At 39.6% G+C, this 21,440-nt stretch overlaps 1 protein-coding gene across 1 annotated transcript in view; it reads left to right on the top strand.

Moving 5' to 3' along the window:
* LOC585877 (rotatin) overlaps positions 1 to 21,440 on the top strand; it is a 98,927-nt gene that overhangs the window by 39,300 nt on the left and 38,187 nt on the right. The window contains exons 20-27 of the mRNA XM_030975676.1: positions 5,729 to 5,926; positions 8,088 to 8,339; positions 8,979 to 9,293; positions 9,776 to 9,913; positions 11,064 to 11,139; positions 11,611 to 11,739; positions 12,176 to 12,268; positions 13,340 to 13,498. Coding sequence (XP_030831536.1) covers positions 5,729 to 5,926; positions 8,088 to 8,339; positions 8,979 to 9,293; positions 9,776 to 9,913; positions 11,064 to 11,139; positions 11,611 to 11,739; positions 12,176 to 12,268; positions 13,340 to 13,498 — 1,360 coding nt within the window. The remainder of the gene's footprint in view (positions 1 to 5,728; positions 5,927 to 8,087; positions 8,340 to 8,978; positions 9,294 to 9,775; positions 9,914 to 11,063; positions 11,140 to 11,610; positions 11,740 to 12,175; positions 12,269 to 13,339; positions 13,499 to 21,440) is intronic.

The following is a 21,440-nucleotide window of genomic DNA, read 5'->3' as shown; positions in this document are numbered from 1 at the left end:
CACTTGACTGTAGGTAATCAATGAGGCTCAGTAGATAGTGGCTCGTAGACATACGGCGGTTGCCAAATAGCTGAGGATCGATACTTTCACCAATATCTGCCATGAACCATCGGTATACAAAGAGTTCAAGGAGTTTGGCAAAGTGGTCTGTTAAAGCAATTGGGCGTAGCTTTTCAAGTGATGGTGGTGATTCCTTCGGAAGTGGCACAATGATAGATTTCTTCCAATGGCTTGGCACTACGCCCTGTTCAAATGAGGGATTCATGATGTGGCACAATGGAGAGCTAAGCTCTACGGAAAACTCACGGATCAGTCGAGAAGAAATGCCATCCGGGCCTCCGCTTTTCCCAACTTTCACCTTCGACAATTCTTTGTAGACGGTCAACGGCTGAACGGAGGGAATTGTATTTGTTGGGAAGGGTCTGAATGCTGGGAGATGGACCGGATCTAATGAACGTGAATGATCAGATACACCAACAAAATGTGAGTTGATGGCTTTAGCTATAGCTCCCACATCACTTGGATCAACTCCTGGGATCGAAAGAGACATCTTCTGTTGCACATTGGAAGTCATTAGTTTTATGTACTGGTACCACGATCTTGGATTTTCTTGTTTCAGATTTTGGACTCGATCGTGGTAAAATGACTTCTTAGCTCGCTTTATCTGTCTTTGAACCTTGTTGCGAAGGGTATGCTAGCTGGGAGAGTTCTGAAGGAATGCGGCCTGTCGTTGCTGTATCAACGCCTTCACCTTTGTGCAGACCTGCCAACCAGTACGATTTAGTCGTATTTAGTACGATTTTTAAAAGCAAATACGACAGTACGATTTTCCTTAATAAAATACGATTTTCAAAACAAAAAAAATAATAAAAAACGATTTATTTTATTAATATTTTGTGTGTGTGTCCGCCATTTTCAATGACAAAATGTCCATTCTGTCCTGTAAAGTATCCTAAAAGCATCTCACATCGGCAATTTGGGGATGTTTATTGGTTCATCGAACACACCAGTCGTGACGAAATAATGCATATTCAACCAATGATCAAGAAAAAAAATTCTTCCTGTAGGTAGAAACTGTAAGAGGCATTGATCCGCGTAACAATCCGTGTTTATTTTCAAGAATACAACTTTTGTCAGTAAAATACAACTTTTGACACTAAAGAATACAGTTTTTGAACTCCAGAGGTTGGCAGGTCTGCTTGTGGTTATCCATGGCTTGTCAGAGACATGTGTTTGTACTGATTTACTGGGGAAATATAGATCAATTGCACAGTTTAGTTCCGAGTAAAAGAGATTGCACTTTCTTTCAACACAAGATTGGGTGTACATGCTTGTCCAATCTTTGTGCGTTATCCAATCCCCAAAGCTTCTGATACCAGATTCACATACTGGTCGGACAACCCTCCGTTTGACTTCATTTTTCTGGATATGGTGTCTTCTAGGACGCCATGATACCCCGTTGTGATCACTTAGTCCCACAGGTGATACAAGTTCCACAGGCTTGTAGAGAGAGGCCATATTTGTCACAATCTTATCCAGCGTTGCATCATTTCTAGTTGGGAGATTTACTACCTGTTTTAGCCTGTGGGCATTAAGTAGTGGGGCTATGTTGAGACGATTAAAGTCCCCTGAAATGATAATACCTGCTCCTGGGTGGCTGGTAAAAATGTCATCAAGAGAAGCTACAAGAGACTGGATGAAGGTTTGGTTATTCCCGTTGTCTGGGGGCGAGTAGATTGCAGCGACGAAGATAGATGATATGGACCTGGGTAGTCTGCGAGGACGAAGTTGTACCCACAGAATTTCAAGATCCTCAGGAATGGTGAATTGGGTGGGAGTAGGGTTCAGGTAAGATTTGGCATACAGGGCAACACCTCCACCCTGCTTCGCTTGTCTGTTCTTCCAGAACATAGTATAATCTGGAATGCTGAAGACGCTTTGGGGGATTTCATCCTTCAACCATGTCTCGCTGACGCACACCAGATCAATCTCCATGTCCTGGACCATGCAGTAGAATTCGTCGAATTTGTTATTTAAGGATCGGGCATTTGCCATGTATACCGATGGAAGTGAGGTGTCAGTATGGCTGGCCTTTGTTGCCATTGTAACCCTTTGCAGACAAGGTGTTCTGGAATGACTTAGTCGATAAGGTCGACTGCTTGGACATGAGACTAGTGCTGGAATGGGCTTGCTTTGTAGCTCTCTGTTGACTTTCTTCCTTTGTTTTCTCGATCCACCACGGCACCCCCTATGAGTAGCTTTCTTAATCGAAATCCCCAAGTCTGTGATCTTCCTCCATACATCAGCACTAAGATTATATGGCACCGCCTGCCTTCCATACTGATGTTGCTGAAGTTCTTCTCTCGAATATTTTATTCTAGATTTCTTCAGAGATTCACTTGTCAATATAATTGGGCTGTTGTCTGGGCCTGGGTTAGGTTGAATGTCCCCGCTGACAAGGAGTTTAATGTTGAAACTAGCACAACAATTACTATAGTAGGGAATGTTAGCTTTCAAAAACCCTTTGTGATGAAGTCTAATTACCCCTTTGAGGTTGACATCACTAAGTCTGAAGTAGTATTCTTCGTCATTTGATTCATTCCAACCAGACTGCACTCCACATATAAGGACACAAAGAAGAAAACAGTAAAGCTCCATACCTTATAAGTCACAATTCTGATGCACAATGAACTATACTGTCTTTTGTTAAGAAGATAGGCTTTAGCGAACACAGATCTTCAGACAGTGCATGTGTACTATCATGGCAGCTAATGTAGAATCAGATGATGTACAAACTTGAAAAAATGTCTCCAAATATATCTTCATCTCCTTGTCATGAAATCAACTAAAACTTGTCGTGTTAGTTCCTTGCTATACGATATAACTTCAGTTTAGCTTTAGAAACATAATAATCAGTAGATGACGTACTGCAAAACTTGACAAATCAGTAGAGCTGTAAAACAGTGCTGGCGGCCAGTCAGGTGCTCAAGGACCCGTCATTGCATTGTTGACATGAAAACAAAAATAACTTCCTAAAACAACATTTGCCGATATATATCTTGATCTAAGTTTGTGCCAATGCATTGCAAAAGTAAAGGAAGGGACCGTTTAACGGACCTGCCGCGAAGCATCCATCCGAAGTCGCCATTTTGTTTTTCCATTTCATGCAATTTCGTACATTGTGGTAGGGGTATATCGGACACCAAATCTGCCTGCGATCACTTTTTTAGCTAAACTTCCGGTAAATTATAAGAATATTGATGAATTTGGTATCAGTTTGTAAAAAAAAATGGTGTTTTAAGAGAAAATTATGATTATTTTGTTTTGTCCGTTTGTTTTTTTTTCCTTTGTTTTTTTTCCCCCTCTTTGAAATGTCAAAGTTGGGGTGCGGCCTTTGCAGCGGTGCGGCCTTATCGCCGGCAAATACGGTACAATCAAACTTGAATTTGAAAAATTGCTTCTGTTTTGGTTCGTAAAATACCTCTATGGCAGAGGCATAATTTTCGCCATCATCATAATAATAATTACATTTTTAGGGCGCTTTATACAGGTGTTTCTAAGCGCACAGGTGCTGCTGTCAAACTTGGTAAAATTATTTAACACGTTCAATAGCTTAAAAGCAACAAAATGAAATAAAATATTACTGATACAATACTATTCAGTTGAATGCGTCTCCAGTATACTATAACTGATTAGAAAGGTGGGTTTTGAGAAGGGTTTTGAATGATTCAATGGATGGGGCATTTTGAATATGGGGTAGGAGTTTGTCCCAGAGGGCAGGGGCGATCAATGAAAAGTCACGGTCACCATAACGTGTTTTTGTTCGTGAGCTGTGAATTAGTTGCATGTGGGAAGATGAACGGAGGGATCTGGCAGAAGAGGAGGATAGAAGGGAGACTAGGTCAAGAAGATATTTAGAGGCAAGGTTATGTGTTATTTTGTATGAAAGAAGTAGGATTTTGAAGGTAATGCGAGAATGGACTGGTAGGCAATGAAGTGAGCGAAGAATAGGTGATATATAGTCATATTTCCTACTTATGTGATCAATCTAGCTGCTGAATTTTGGATGCGCTGGAGAGGAGATATATGAGAAATTGGGAGGCCGGCAAGGAGGGAGTTGCAATAGTCCAGATAGGAGGAGACGAAGGATAGGACAAGTCTTTCAGTTGAGGCTTTGTCAAGCAGTCTCCTTGGCCGGTATTCAATTCAATACTTAGTATAAGTAAGAAATTTACTAAGCAAATGGCTAAGTTAAGTAAGTTACTTATCTCGTATTCAAATCGCATTTCAGACTTATACTTACGTAAGACAAAATCTAAGTAAAATACATGTACTTACTGATAAGCATTGTGACGTCACACGGTCAATCAAAAGTAATGAGCAATTGATGCGTTGCAATGAATGCGCACTGATATAATTGTGCGCAGGTTATGGTACTGCGTAAGAAAACCATATGCCTGCCAATCAAGGCCTCCAAATAATTGGCTTAAGTCTGGTATGGAGTTGGCTTAGATTTAGAGTAAAATACTTAGCCAAAAGTGTGAATTGAATACCATAATTGGCTCAGTATTTTATCTAAGCCAAATACTAAGTAAAAAGCTTAAATTTTGTACTTAAGTATTGAATTGAATACGGGCCCTGATCTTTCCAATTTTGTAGATGCCTCAAGATGCAGATTTGCAGACGTTTTTGATGACTTTTGAAGAGTAAGGTGTTTGTCCAATGTAATGCCGAGGTCTCTAACGGTTTCAGAGGTCATTAGTAAACCCTCATCAGTTGTCAGAACTGGTGGAGGCGCCATGCTCCTGAACTGTGAAGAAAAATGGATCAGTACTGACTTGATTTTGTTAAGTCTGTGTTATTGGCTGACCAGTATTTGACATGTCTGTATACAGGAAAGAGTAGACTTTGATTAAAGCTACACGCGTTCCAAGCATCAGGTGGCAGAATGAATACATGGTTGACATCCAAAAGAAATACAATCAGGGGTACACAAAAGAAGAGATGCCAGATTTTAAAACCCCTCCAGTGATGTGGAGGTGCTGCTACTGACTGCAATTGAAAAGGCAGCTGTAACATACAAAGTGAACTGATATAACAAAATGTACTATTGAAAATAAATACAAAGTAATTATACAAAGTAAAGTGTTCAAAGTAAATGTACAGCACTGAGCACTGGAAGTGGTAGTGCAGAGCAAGGTACAGTATTAAGATCAGAGATTCAAAGACTCAACTTCTAAATATGGAGCTAACTTACCAAAATATTGGTTAAAAAATGTCTAGCAAGATCCTTGACACACACAGAATACAATAGTAACAACAACATTTCAAAATTGCAGCAAAAACTTAACTAAAAGAGCAAAATAATCAGAGCCCTAAAATAAGAAAGGCTACCTATGGAGGCGCACACCATCGTTGTCATCTTCATCAATGCAATTATCATCGTCATCGTCATCATTGTCATACTATAAAGCCCCAAAACAAGTACAATGGGCAGCTGTAGAAACAGCTTATAAACAGTAATTTAATATTTGAAATAGCAGGAGAGAAATGAATATACAGGTCAACAGTATATTTTTAAAGAAATAATGTAATTTTGTGTGCACTTGACCTCTGTCATAGAATATTACTTGGGAATTTATCAAGTTTATGCTACTATTATATGAAATGAATAACTAATTTTTGTGTAGATTTGTTCTTAAGTCGACTATGTGTGTACCATTCACAGCTTTCAGCTTCCATTCAGATGTGGTATAACATCTTCATCCCGTGCTCATCGATTGGCTCCTAGACCCAGTCCAGACCCCCTGAGACAGCCTGAGAACTGGTCCAGGATCAAACTGGAATGGATGAAGGCCAGGACTATCGGTCAAGATGGTCTGATGCAGGCCCTCCTGCATGATGACATAATAACTGTTGAATATAGGTATGTTGTTGTCTGTTGAAGATTATGTTGTATTGAAAAGAATTAATACTTATGATTTCTTTCAGGTTACAGCTTTCCTTACTTATTTCATTTATTAATTTATCTACTATTCATTATCCAGTCAAAGTTGAAGAAGAAGAAAAAAACCATAATATAGAGACAAAGGATGTAAGAAATACCATGACTACTGGTATTTGCAAAGGATAGCCAAAAGGAATCTAGTTTCTGTTAATGAGGTTCTCCTCATCAGTCAGTGGCTTACAAACATAGACAAACATACATAAATACAACAACAACAAAAAACAAAAAAAAAAAAAAAATCAGTTTTCAATTATATTTATCCACTGATGATAATAATGAAGTAATAAAGTATTCTCTAACTTAGCTTACTACTGTAGAGACATCATCCTAGATTTAATGACACATCCCGCAGACAATGTTTAACAAAATCAGAATTCTTTACTTCATTCTTGGACCAGGGACCCAAGTCCCTACTTGGACCAAGCACAATACCAGACTCTTACCCAAACCCTAACTAAACTTAACCTAAAACCAAATCTCAACCTAATGTCAATGTTCTTGTTGATTCTCTCACTTGGGGATATTTGTAGAAGAAAAATGTAATAGGGTTAATATTTGAGGCACACTTACATGTATTATGCTTCTTATTTGTACTAAATTAATTTTGAGACTGTGCGAACTGGAATGTAATGAAATAAACATCTGTCCTTCTAGATTTAGGACAATAGTCAGTTCAATGCAATGTGAGTAAAAGAAAAGTTTACACCTAGAAAATTGCTAATAATTTAATAATCATCTATGAACAGTAAATTATTATTCATCTTATGAAAGAGTGTTTCATCCAAAGTCACGTGACCTTTTGTCTTTGCATGTCAGCCCGAAAATTGCTCATTTTCGTAATTGTGTACAAAGCATATGGAAATGTGATTTTTCCTAAAAAGAGATAAAACATTGGTTATTTGGTCTTGTTTAAAGTTTAGGTGTTTGTGTTGGGGGTCAAAATAGTTGAATTGTAGTTAGAAATGAAATAAAACAACAACAAAAATGAAATACATAAGAAATTATCAAAACAAGAGATAACATAAAGATTCCAAATTTGTTTGTCGTATTGTTATTCAAAATAGTCTTGCGAATATATGTAGTGAAAAAAAATGCTTAAATATGAAGAATGTATGATTTATGGATAAAAATGTGAATTTTATGACCTTATTTGCATAAATTACCATAAATATGCAAATGAGTGAATTTTTCAAAAATCGAATTTACCATTGTATTCTATACACTTCACTTGACATGCGTGCAAATTTTAGCGGTGATCAGCCGTTTTACAGCCGAGATCTTAGGCCCCCCCCCCCCACCGGTACTAGAAAGATCTCAAATAACCGACCTCATTAGGGTTAAGAGTGCAAAAATCGACTTGCAGCTAAGTAAAAAAATTGGGATTATGGTATTAATTCGATCTTTGCAAATTCATATTGGAGAAGTGTTATGACAATGTGACAAGGAATGAAAATTTCTCCTTAAAAAAATATATCCATTAAAATATTCAGCATGTAATAAGGCTCGGTGCACCCATCCCACATATATAGAGAAGCGATAGTTAAAGCTTTTAAATAAAACAAACACCTTACTACTTCGGTCTCCAGTGTGTCTCAGATTGTAGAATATTGAATTTAATATTTATAAACTTTTCTGAAAAGGATGCTAAGATTCCCCACCAAAATGTATAAGAGAGTTTTAAAGCAAGATATTCTTAGCAGAGTGTACAGTTTCTCAGCATGACATGAGCATAGCCATTTCCTTGACATAAAAGTTGCATATCAAATAAATGTACCAGGTATTCAAGCTTATGGTTACTTCCTTCCCACGTGTGCGGTGAAGAAGTATTTTATTAACTTACTATTATCTTTTGTAATACAATTATCAGAATGCAAATTGCATAAATAAGTTATTTCTCTTCTGGGGTAAAGGTTTCTCATGAATGAAAAATAGATTTGTCAACTGCTATATTCAAGTACATTGCATTTTTAAATCAATGAGTTACACTTTCTCCCCTGTTATATATTTTTCACTAGATATATTTTCGTAACCTTCTCAATTATGATTTTTCCCATCACTTTTTCATGTCGTCAACCTACAGCTCTGAACTGTTACTTGAACCAGATGAGAGAGCTCTGTTGGCCACATCATACCCCCCAACTTGTCTTCATCAGTCTCTCCAGACAATTATAGCTGCTACCTCCCATTTTACAGTGAAGCAGGCCATTTGTCAACTGTCTCTAATGAAGCAGTGGGCTAGGCTACAACAAAATAGGGGGGTTACTGAAGGAGGGGAGATGTCAAGTTTAACGAGAGCACTGCTTAATTTTGATTGGAAGGCAGCATTGAACAGGTGAGTCAAGTTTTAGGTATGACACATGCTCCAGCAATGTTGCTGTATATCCAATTTTCCACACTAACTGAATTCCTTACCATGGACCAAACACTATACCTAACTGTAGCCTAATCCCAAACCTAAACTAAAAAATCAATAAAATCCCTACATTATATCTTTGACACAATATAGCCTGTAACAATTTTTGCCAGATCAATGTTAGGATCAGCCGCTTGTTCTCAGGTTTTCACATTTTACATTACAATTATAATCTTACTTGACAGCTGTGTTTAAAGTATTAATTTTTTCCTGTAAAATGTTGTGGTTTTATGGATTTGACAAAATACTTTTATACACAATAATTGATGGGCTACCTACAAAATAGGGGAAATATCATTGTTGTTCTATGTTGCATTGTTCTGTTGTAGCTAAGGATCATAATCAATATTGCTATGAGTAATTCATTTTGCAGAACATTCTGTTTTGACATTTTGCAAGCATGTTTAAAAATGAATTTGAGAATATTGCTTTACTGAAATGATATGAAAATATAGCATGTCAATACAGAGGAAAGAATAGTTTACTTCCTTCCTCTGAATGAAAGAACTTTGGAATCATGACTAATTGGAATTTGATATATTGTTTTTAATTTCACAGATTTCTTGCAGTTATTCCAGCCAACAACGAAGACGAGCACCTCCTAGCTCTCCTTCTCTCCCTGCTGTCCCAACTCCTGAGATCCCCCGACCTTGTGACCCCCGACCTCATTGAGTGGGTCGGGTCAACATGCAGTGGGGGCAGGCTCTCGCTTGTGGAGCTCCTGGGGAATTACCCCCCTGCTGGTCAGATGGGAGAGGGGCAGACTGATGGGAGAGGGAAGGGGAAGGAGGGGTCACAAGCTCTGGTGAGGAAAGAGATTCTGAGGTTGCTGACTGGCTTTGTGCAGAATCTCCCACTGTCACAAGATGCATGGTGAGCAGATATTCTTTTTTGGGATGCTCCATGCTATTTAGCATAAAAGTTTAAGTTGTTGGTTCCTCTTCTTCTTTATATTAACTCATGTGTTTAAGTGAATTGGAAAATGTAAATGTATGTCACATTAGTTTCCATATATTTAAGAGCAAAACTTTTTATACATGTATTTGATGGTCGTACTTGAATATATATATATATATATATATATATATATATATATATATATATATATATGAAGATTGTATGAGCCTTCGATGACCTTGTGTAGGAACATTTACCATAGACTTAATGTTTGTCATAGCCTTTTGTATTATTAAAACCCATTCATACCCCAGACCAGCATCATACCAACAAAATATTATTCAGGTTAGATTTAATTTTTCATTCACCAAACAAAGATAGAAACAAACAAATTATATACCCACAAATGGTTGATTTAAAATTTATTACTGATTAAAAAGATTTTTTTTCTTCTTCAGGAGGCGAAGAGGGATCTTCCTAGGTGGTTCCCTCGTTCATGGTCTACTCGGAAGCTTGGACCTTGCTGATGCTCTACATTTCTATGATCTACCTTCCCTTGAAAGCACACTACATTGCCTTGTCCATGTAACTGCCAGGTAAGAATCGTTTGTTCTTCTCCTGTGCTCACGACTTGAGGGTCGGGGTAATGGATTCATACACCAATGCTCTCCACTGTCTCCTCTTGCTGTTTCTGTGTATTCTGCAAGGGATCTCCCTGTCGACTGTTCAATATCATCTGTCCATCTGCTTCTTTGCCTTCTTCTTGACCTTATCTCATTGGTTGATTCGGGCCCTAATGACTTGTCTAAAATACTGCAGTTTACACTTTCTCATGGACTCTTAAAGGCCCACTGCACTACTTGTAGCTACTTGCGCCCTCTATATAACAAACAATGCCTAATTGGTGACCATTGGTCCCCCATGATCCTCTTTTTCTTATGTTAACTGAGAGCTGAGTTGATGAGATAACCACCTGTCCAGTGACCTTGCAGGGCGGTCTAATCCCTCCTATAAACTACGGCAGATAAGCTTTAAAACTTTTGCTCAATTTCCAATTCCTCAATGGCTCATTTGTTTCTTCTGTGAGAAGTCCAGCTGATCCTCAGAGCACATCTGTAACCTGTCATCTCAAATGAAGACAGCCTTTTAATATCAGCTGCTCTCAAAGTCGATGCTTCACATCCATACAATTCCTCTGGCCACACCAATGTTTTAATGGGTCTCGGTTTGATGCGCTTATTGATAGTACGATCTTTTCATAGGGAACTCAGTGAGGCATATATCCCCAGGTAAGAATATTATTACTTTAATATCAAGGTTGGTGTTGTGTTGACCGTGTGTGTATAAGGTGTTTTGTATACTTCTTACATTATTAATTTGCAAATTCTCTTAATTTCTATCATTTGTTGTGACTTTAAGGCCCATTATGTTGTCATGTCATTGTTCATGTACCTGCCATGTAGAAATGTTGAATTGTCTTGGTTTGTGTTAAGTACATACAATGTTCACCTTGACATCACTCTTGCCCATGTCGTTACAAGATAGCAGTGGTGACTCGTCTTGGTTTGTGTTCAGTTAGGTGGAATCTTTGATGATTCATACAGCATTGCTGATTCTCTGCATTTCTATTCATTGCCTTGTCTAAGAAGAGCGTAAAATATACAGGATACCACAATGTGTCTGTTCCATTGTTCCCTATGGTATATATTGCATAAAATGAATTTCTTTGTATTGCTCAATGCTTAGATCTGGTTGGAGTCTTGACTGGGCTGATGGGGATAGCCTCACTCTCTGTCAACAGATGCTCAAATCCCTTCAGGAGGTAAATTTAAAGCTTTTGGTTTCTCAAAATAAGAGCAAAATCTGTCAGCCAATTTACGGTGAATAAAGATAATTTAAATATATTTGGTGGAAATTAATCTAGTGCATTCCTCTTTTACCATCTCCAATTGTCTTGGGGTTTTCGTTATGATTCTGCCAGACTTTATTTTACAAGGCATTCCAAAGGGTGTCAAAATGATGTAGCAAAATATATCATGCAACCTTTGCTGTACCTGTTTATATGTTTGTTGACTTAATATATGAATTGATTACATATGACTGACATTTTTTAATTGGACACGTCAACAATGAATATGCCAATTACACAAAAAATAATTCAGCAGATACTCTACACTCTACAGGCAATGACACTGTACCACATTTTGGCTAAAACCCTTTTTATAGAATTACAAACATTGCCATTTTGCAATGATCACTGTGTGATGAAAGTCATGTTATGTTGTTGCCATAGGTTGTATCAGCGTTCCATGTTGGCAGAGGAGGTACTGCTATGTCATACATGGGAAAGGGTGTTACCAAGAGTGCTACACTCTGTCTACTTCACCTCACCAGAGAGATGGCAGCAAGGGCTGTAGACAAGGTATGGAGTTTATGGACAGTCTATGAAAAATGGAATGGTTAAATAGACTTTCTGGCTTCACGTGTGTCACAGTTAACGGACTTGTATAACAGAAGAATTTTGATAAGCAAATTTTTACATGGGTATCTCTTCTCCAACATAACCGTATCACAAAAAATACTTGTATGGTTCTAAAATGTCTAAAAATGCATACATTTTGGGTGTTGGGTTTACCACTTATGGCATTCCATTTAAATATCTTTTTTTCCTATTTTTAATGAGACCTACAGATCAGTGTGTCACAAATGTTCAGATAAGGCTAACCAAAAGATTGTTTTTTTCTCAAATTAATTGTATATAGAATAAATTAAAACATTTAAAATATGGATGATATTAACCTTTTTATGATGATGAAGGGTTCCCTACTTGTCAGTGCTTCTTTGATTTTTCACTGCAGAGCTGGCCTATGGAGTGGCTATATACCAGCAAAGGTTCATCAGAAGCGGGCTTTGCATGGCTTACTCCTCTACTCTCATACAGAGACCCTGAGGTAGGATGAAACTACTGTCATGGTTTACGTCGGACCACTTGATACCTGGCATTTTTTCTTTGACTATGGCATGCAAAACAAGCCCTGATAATAGTTTTTCTTGCAGCACAAACAAATACAAACTGTTGATCGTGATCAAGCATGTGCATGAAGAACGTTGAAATCATATCAACCTGCAGATGTTTCCTGAGATATGTCAGACTTTGGTATACCTGTATGATCAGTTGATATTCTATCAAGGTCAAATTATCTTCATGTAAACATATGCTAGTTCTTTCACATCAAAATATCAGATTTTTACAAATTAGCTCAACTAACAAGTATATTGCGGCAGGCAACACTCAAAATTTGCCGCAACATTGCGCTTTATTGCCCATCTCCACATCTCTTTGAGTATTACCGATATGCTCACAGCGCATTGTGGCCGTCAGCAGCGGCTCTACCGCCCCGGTAAGACCAGCGTGCATGCTGCCGCGCCATATCTGCTGGAGCTAGAGGCGATCGCAAGAACCAAAACATGAGAGCATATTGAGAAGAAGAGGAGGACCAAAGATGTGTGGAAGGATATGGAATATACTAAAGAAATAATGTATTAAGGTTGCTCTGAATGATGAGGAGGAATGTGCAGAACAGGAAGAAATGGAGAGAATGTCATCATGGGATGAAAATCATTTACCCCATGTAACTTGTTAAGTTGTAAGAGGGAAAATGTTGACTTAAATAAATGATAATCATGAAATAGCAAAGAATTTACTAGTATCATGGGTACCAATTCAATGGAAACTTGTATTTAAAAAAAGCGCCCCTGTGAGAAGGCTCACAGGCTCTCTTTTTTTTTGCGGGGGAGGGGGGGGGGGAGCCCCTGTGAGAAAAAAAAAATCAGGTTTGATTGCAGGGCTTAATACTAATACAGGGGCACAGGCAGAAATCCCAAATTAACAAACTATTCCATGCATAGATGTAGTGTGATTTTGTGAAACAATTCCCGTACATCAAACATGCAAGTGCTGTGTTTATTTATGTAATCATGATAATTTTCATCACCATTGCTGTTATTTTTTCACTAATCAGGTTCGAGCTGCTGGTCTTAGCATTGCTGCATCCCTTGCTTCCAATGAGCAGGGTTGTGTTGCCATAGCAACTTGTTTCCAGCAGCAGACAGGGGGTGTCTGGGGGCTGGCTCTCTCAATTCTACTTGATCATTCAGAATGCAGTGTAGTCAGGCAACAGGTAATTTCATATCCATCCTAGACCTAATGTGAATTTCTAACCGCCCTTTTGTCAATCTTTATTTGACCAAGGTATGGTAATACCTAGAGAGGAAAATAAATATTATTGTTTTCCTCTGTCAAGGTCAACAATCAACTTTCAATGAAGGGCTGAATAAATTGATTTGACATTTTGTTTCAAGAAAACGGCCTGAATGGCAGACATAAAATTTATCTGCCTGAAGTACATACCTGCCAACCCTCCCGCATTTTCCGGGATATTCCGCATTTCTGGAATTTTAGGACCTTAAAATGCGGGAGATTCCGCATTTTGGAAATTTAAGCCAAATTGGGCTTGTATTACCATTTGCCGCGATTTGTGTGAGAGCTCTCGTATAGTATACTGTGTGTGTGTTGATGGCCGCGGAAGCTCATTTGGCTTGTAATGACGGTTTTGCAGCGTGTTTGTGCCACTGATCTATAGCGTAGAGATCAGCATTATGTGTGTGTGTGTAAGCCTGGCATGTACTCTCCATACACGTACACACACACACACACCCATACAAGCAATGTACAAGAACATGCACGCTTCACGTGCGATAAATTTTGAGCGAACGGGTTAGCTTCGACGTGTGATCGTGAATGGTTACTAAACTTGCAAAAGTTTGTCAGTTTTACTTATAATGTCTTCCAATCCCAAGGAATACGCTTGCTTGATGGATTCATGGAGTTTACCGTACCGTACTAACTTTTCAATTGTCTAATCCAGTATTTGGAAGAAGTGTGTCGGGACTATGGTATACAGAGTGAACGCACGCTGCAGTGCGGTACCGGAGGTGAGTCGGTGCCAGTGGAGTGGGGCAGCGATGGCGAGGCGTACCGTACATGTACTGTGTATAGTTTGATCGATGCATGTCAAATGTTGCCGTAACTGAGCTGTGTTGGACAATCGCTACACCGAATTGAATTCAGCGTACCTGCCAACCCTTCCGAATAATCCGGAATATTCCATTTTCTGGATTTTTAGGACCCCAAAATCCGGAATATTCTGTTTTTTTTTCAAAATTTCGATTTTTTTTTTTTTTTTTTTTTTTTTTTTTTTTTTTTTTGGTGTTGCTTAAGCCAAATTAAGCTTGTTTTATCCTTTACGCGATGTTAGAGTTCACGTGTATTGCGTGCGTTGAAGGGCTGCATGATTAAATTCGCTTTTTTTTGCACAGATTTACCGCGTATTGCCAGTTACACTGCCGCTGCATGTGCGAACGCCTGTTAAGTGTACAGATTTCTTATTTTCGAAGACATACCGCGCTAAAAATTCTTAATTCTCATTTTCAAATGTTGGCAGGTATGGAAGTATATATTATTATAATGAATTTGTCTTTAAATATGCCTTTATAAATGTGTCAATGTTTCACCTAAAAGTTGCTGTCCTAGGTACTTTTCTTTGAGCTGATTTTATATGTTTCTTCAACAGCCATCCCTTCTCCATGAATTAAGCCATTTATTGACACATGTATGTGTTACTTATATGCTGTAGTAGACTCTGGCTACTCTGATTCTGTTGTGTGTGTTGGGGGCATAGCCACATCAGAATATATGTTTATCCCATTTCAGGGTTTATTTTTATACTGAATAGATTTTATTCTCTTTGTATGTACTTTTGTAGATTGAAGAATTAATGTTCACATCCTTTGATTCATTTATTTACCACAATAAATCAACGTATCTACCTATCATTGCTTAGTCCTCCAGACAACTCACAAGCAAGCTATCGAGAGAAAAAAGTCACAATTGTGCATACCCCATCCCTAGGTATACCCTCAGTCAGGCGCGCACGCAATCTTCCACTCTCTTTCTCGCAGTCATCTTGGGTGGTTCAGATAAGTCACTGTGCACTAAAATTCTCAGTTTTTAACTCTATGTTGCGTTTTTGGTGCCTTTTGATCAGTAAATTTCTGTTCCGTTTTGTTTTCTAACAATTTGGTTCGGTTTTTACCCTCAGTCACATTATTTGTTTGGCAATAAGATAGATTAGAAATTGCCGAGCATACTTTCTTTTTGTGTTCAGTCCCGGGCACGACTTTTTGTGTTGCAGCTGTTTTGCGCCTATTCGGCTGTGTGTGTGTGTGTGTGTGTGTATAGCTTGACTTGTTACAGAATTTGTGCATACCTATTTTGTTATACTTTGTATGGTGCATGTTTTGAATAATTTGTCAATGCTAAGAATGCTTGTTGACCCTTTTGAATAATTTGTTTCGCTACTCAGTCAGGATAATTTGTTGACGCTATGAAAGCTTGTCGACTTGTTGTTATTTTTGGCATTCTTTTAGAAAGCTTGTTTTGTTTATTTTTTCGCAGATTCAAGTGGAACAAAGTTTCCTCTGCTTCTGGACTCCCTCCCCCAAGTTACGGCTGCCATTACCACCTCACTAGCGAGTGAGCTTGGTTGGGCAGGGGGGGGGGGGGTGGGTAAGGGCTTCACACGCTCAGGCTCGCGACGTCTTGCAGCCCACCCCGGGTATTATATACCGGGTGTCTCTGGTGTGACGCCCTTCGATGAGTCAGTTACTGCACGGCCTGGCTCAGCCCGTCCCGAATTGTATCCAGCCGCCGTGAGTAGCTTACAGTCTATAAATTTGGAGCGTATCACCGAGAATACAAAGACTGCTACAAGCCATGCCCCCTTAATAGGAACAGCCAGCCATGTAGAAGCCACGGGTCGGGAGCTAAGAAGGCGAAGAAGAAAATCTAAGCCTCAGTCAGCCTTTTCTGCATCCGCTCAGTGGTTCCGACAGTTTCAGACAACACTCCCCTGGAGGTTATTTTTCACCCGGAGGATTTTAAGTCTTGAGTTTGCAAGGGCTTCGGCGGATTATCGCGGGTCATTTCAGGCACCTCTCTCCAAAACTTATTAACGTGGGTCTTAGGCTTGGGGTGAACCTCAGTGCCAAGAGCTTCAAGGACCTTGTCAGAGATGACGAGGGTTTCTCACTTGTCAGCCTTCTGGCAAGGCTGGGGGTGTCTGCGGAAGATTGCTCAGTCCTTAAGAATCTTCTTCCTTTTGCTGTCAGGGCTTATGTGGACGAGTCTCTCATGCACAGCGGAAGTTGCTTCCACTCATTGCCGCCAGCTCGCCCTCTCGACACTGGGGGTTCTGGAATGGGATATTCCATGCGAGGGCATTCCCTCGGCCGATCGGTTCCTCTGTGGGGGTCAATTTCCTTCTATTTTACAGAAGAAAATTTAATCGGAGGAAGCAGACGGTCGACATGGTCGAGCATTTCTGCCCGCAGGAGCCAGCCAGGGCTCTTCTAAGGCCTACCCACCGGCCTGCGGCATCCACATCATAACAGCAGGCTTCAGTACGCTTCCATGCCTCGGCACCCTTCCTCCAGCCTCGACCGAGCCTTTGCAGGGGGTCTGCTAAAGGTTCGGAGGGGCCCAAGCCCTTCCCCCAAACTAATCGGCACTTTTGAGGCGTTGCCCTGAGCGCTTGGGGACGGGGTTGGCGGGCGGCTCCGGTGGTTCCTTGAGCCCATGACACCAGGGGTGTCAGCACCTCCTACGCACTATTTCATGAAGTGTCACTTCTCAATATTATGAAAGCTGCCTTTTTGCTTTTCCCCAACACCTTCACTACCTTCTATCTTAAGGATATTCCAGCAAGTGAAGAGTCTTTCGCTACTGTGACGTTGATAGCGACAACGCTTCCCGGGCCCCCCGCTAACCTCCTTTGGGACATGCCCCCAGCTTACATCTGTGTTGGTCTAAGCAATAATAGGTAGATGCATCACGTGTTTCCTTTCGACCGTTTCGAGACTCCGCTTTATGCGCTTTCGGCCAGTGGATAACTCGGACTGATTGGTCTTGCGTCACCGATTGTGCTGATGCTAATTCGATGGCTGAGCAATTGCAACGACTACTGACCTGTCAACATGAACTTTTCTTTGAACTTGTCACAACTAAGCGTCGTCCAAGCAACAAAACTTGGATTACGAACAATCTCCGCAGATTAATTTTGCGACGTGACAAGGCGTTCAAGACTAACTGCGTCTCCTATAAACGATTACGGAACGCCGTCCAAAGGGAGATCAAAGTTGCCAAGAAGTCTTTCTACGAACGGAAAACTGCCCATCTAAGAAACGCTGAACCAGGCAAATGGCATCAGCAAATTCGAAACATGGCTGGCCTTCGTAAGCAATCACTGCGTCTCCCTGAAGACGAGAAGTCTACTGTAGAAATTGCCAACGAACTGAATCAACATTTCGCCCAGATTTGCACTACACTTCCCCCTTTGAACACACATCAACTTCCTGTTTATCTGCCAGCTGCTTCTTGCCCGCCAATCATCGACCGTCGGCAGGTATTTGAGGGGCTTCGTCAGTTGAATGTGTCGAAGGCATGTCATCCTAGGGATCTACCGCCTCGGTTGATTAAGGAGTTCGCTTATGAGATTTCAGAACCCCTTACAGTTCTTTTCAACTTATGTCTGAGATCTGGATGCTTTTCTGATGCCTGGAAAGATTCTTCTGTCTGTCCTATTCCAAAGGGCAGTCGTGTTACCGGATATGACCAATTACGACCAATATCCATCACACCCATTCTGGCTCGCCTCTTTGAGGGATTTCTTGCTGACTGGGTAATGGAGGACATTAAGCCCCTTGTGGATTCTCACCAATTTGGAAACATGAAGGGTTCTTCGGTCAATCACTACCTTGTTGGAATGCTTGACCATATTCACAAAGGCCTTGACCGGCCAGGCTTTGTCGCCAATGTCTGTGCCATCGACTTTTGTAAAGCTTTCGACAAGATCAATCACACTATTGCCATCAAGAAAATGATCAATCTCGGTGTTGATAGGTCCATTCTGCCAACCATCCGCAGTTTTTTTTCGCGGAGAACGCAGTCTGTTCGCTTCCAGGGTGTATCGTCTGAATCCCGACAGCTCTCTTGCGGTGTTCCACAAGGGACGAAACTTGGCCCTATCACATTCCTTGTTATGATCAACGATGCTGCTGAAAATTGTGACTACTGGAAGTATGTCGATGATTTGTCACTTGTGGAAGTTGTTCATCACTCACGGCCGTCAGAAATGCAGTCGAATCTCGATTCCTTAAGTCGCTGGTGTGATGACAACGATATGGCTCCTAAACCGGAAAAGTGTCAAGTGTTGCAAGTCTCTTTTCTTCGTCATGCTCCTCTCCCTGTTCATTTGTCCATTCGTGATGTACCCTTGCAATCCTGCTCATCTTTTAAACTTCTTGGTGTTATCGTTCAGGATGATCTAAAATGGAAAGAGCAGGTGAAACGCATGGTTGGAAATGCATCACGTCGCCTCTTCATTCTATGTAAACTCAAGAAGTTTGGTGTCAAACCGGAGGATCTCGTGTTCATATACTCTGTGTACATACGACCAATACTAGAGTATGCAGTACCTGTTTGGGGAACAAGTTTAACCCTGCTCTTGTTCGTTTGCTAAATTCGATCAACTGAAATCTTGTTAGATCTGTTTTATATATTGTCATTTTTCGAACTCTCTCCCTCTCTCCGTCTCTCTCTCTCTCTCTCTCTCTCTCTCTCTTCCTCCCTTTCTCTAACTCTTTCTCTCTCCTTCTCCTTTCCCTCCTCCCCTCTCCCACTGTTTCTCTATTTCTGTCTTGTATTTCCTCTTCTCAATTTTCTGACAATGTGATAATTACTCATTAATAATGTTCACCAATATGTATAGGTCATTGACATTCACCAATTTTAAACAGTATAATAACAATTCCATAATGGCATCCTTAGTCATGTAGCATTTGACATTTCCGTATTATGTGCATTTTACTTTTACAATGCTTCATTAAGCTGAATCAACTCAATTCTCATTCAATTGCTTACATTTTGTTTTTGTCATGAATTGAACTCTCTTTTTTCTCATTATCCTTTCCCTCTCCCTCTCTTCCACTTTTCACTCTTTATTTCTTCTTTCTTCTTTCTTCTCTCCTTCTTCTTTCCCTCCTCCCCTCTCCCTCTGTTTCTCTTTTTCTGTCTTGTATTTCCTCTTCTCAATTTTCTGACAATGTGATAATTACTCATTAATAATGTTCACCAATATGTATAGGTCGTTGACATTCACCAATTTTAAACAGTATAATAACAATTCCATAATGGCATTCGTATTAATGTATCATTTGACATTTCCGTATTATGTGCATTTTACTTTTACAATGCTTCATTAAGCTGAATCAACTCAATTCTCGTTCATTTGCTTACATTTTTTTGTCATGAAGTGAACTCTTTTTTCTCTCGTTATCCTTTCCCTCTCCCTCTCTTCCACTTTTCACTCTTCATTTCTTCTCTCTTCTCAATTCACTGACAAACTGATTATCACCATTTTATAACTTACAATCTTTCTTTTTTTCTTCATACTTTAAGTTATTACTGAATTTTTAATTCAACGGTTTTTAATGCATTTTTATATGATACAATGAGTGATTTCAAGTTTGGTGTTAGTGTTAGTGTTAGTGTTTAGAGCAGTCAAGAGCTCTTAAATCGAGCGGAGAATTTGCTGATGAAATTAAGAGCCCGGTACCGATATCAAAATCGATAGTTTAACACCAGCCGTGACGTCACCACATACTTGATTTTACGACGATGATTTAAAAATAGTACATCAAAACTAAAGATATCATGAAAAGTACAGAATAAATTTACACCTATTTCTCTGGTCTTAGAAAATAACTAATTTTACACGAAAGAATATAGGAATTATGTGTTTCACATATTTTTATTTGATTGTCAGACAATAAATTGGCGTCGTTCGTGCGTTGAATGTGTGCGGATACAACACTAACACCGAACTGGAAATCAACATTTGCTTAATCCCTAGGGGCTAGTGTTAGTGAATAGGACATTTGTACGTAAAATATCAACACCAGCCACAAAGGTCGGTTCAGCAGACGACAATTTTGCAAAATCTGCTAAACACTAGCTACCGGAAGTTGACGATATTCAGAGGTCAAAGCCTTAACACCAGCTGATTTCCATTTCGGTGTTTAGGCTGGTGTTAGTGTTTATTAAACACTAACACCAGCCTTAAACACCCAACTTGAAATCACTCAATGTGAGCAATGTACTTTAACTTATTACTGAATTTTAAATCTACTGTTTTTAATGCATTTTTATATGATACATTTTAAGCCAATTATTGTTAGTCTTTGGACTTTTTATTTGGTATATTTGTAATAAAACCGAAATTGAATTGAATTGAATTGAATTGAATTGATGTATTGTGGTAAATTAGTTAAATAAGAACTGATTTTAATATTTACTATATAGATCTATGTATCTACCTATGTCCCTCCCTCCGTCCCCTCTCCTTGACTGGCAACATGTCCCAAGTTTGTGTCTTGGACTGCTTGTAAGAGAGGAAGAAGTGCGTGACTGAGGATAAAGCGGTGTCCTAGGGGTGTGGTATGTACATTTGTGACTTTTTTCTCTCGATGGCTTGCTTGTCTGGAGGACTAAGCAATAATAGGTAGATACGTAGATTTATATAGTATAGAGACATCGACTGCTTTGAGAGGCCTGGCTGTTTTATAGGTTCAAGGGAACGTGCGCACATCCTGCCATGACCCCGAGGCGCACCTGGGTGGGCGGTGCTCCGAGGGGTCATGGCAGAATGTGCTAGTTCCCAAGAGCCTATAAAACAGCCAGATCTCGAATATTAGAGCAGTCGATATGTCTTTTATACGCCGAATCAAAACAAAAATCTTCCAAGAATTCTTACCTTATCCTTTTATTGAGTAAAGATTGGTTAAAACATCACAGAAAATCTGAGACACTGTCTGTTAATCTTCGCTGGAAAAATGACTAAAAGTTTCAATCATTTGGGAACTAAAAGCACTGTATGGTTCCGCGCTCGCACAAAGACAATTTTAACACATAAACCAATGGGGATCGCAGCATGAGGGCATTTTTTA

This window comes from Strongylocentrotus purpuratus, unplaced genomic scaffold, assembly GCF_000002235.5.
Source record: "Strongylocentrotus purpuratus isolate Spur 01 unplaced genomic scaffold, Spur_5.0 spur5_scaffold_8, whole genome shotgun sequence".
Lineage (NCBI taxonomy): Eukaryota > Metazoa > Echinodermata > Echinoidea > Camarodonta > Strongylocentrotidae > Strongylocentrotus > Strongylocentrotus purpuratus.
Note: the sequence above shows the minus strand (reverse complement) of the source record. Positions and strands in the feature narration are given on the sequence as shown.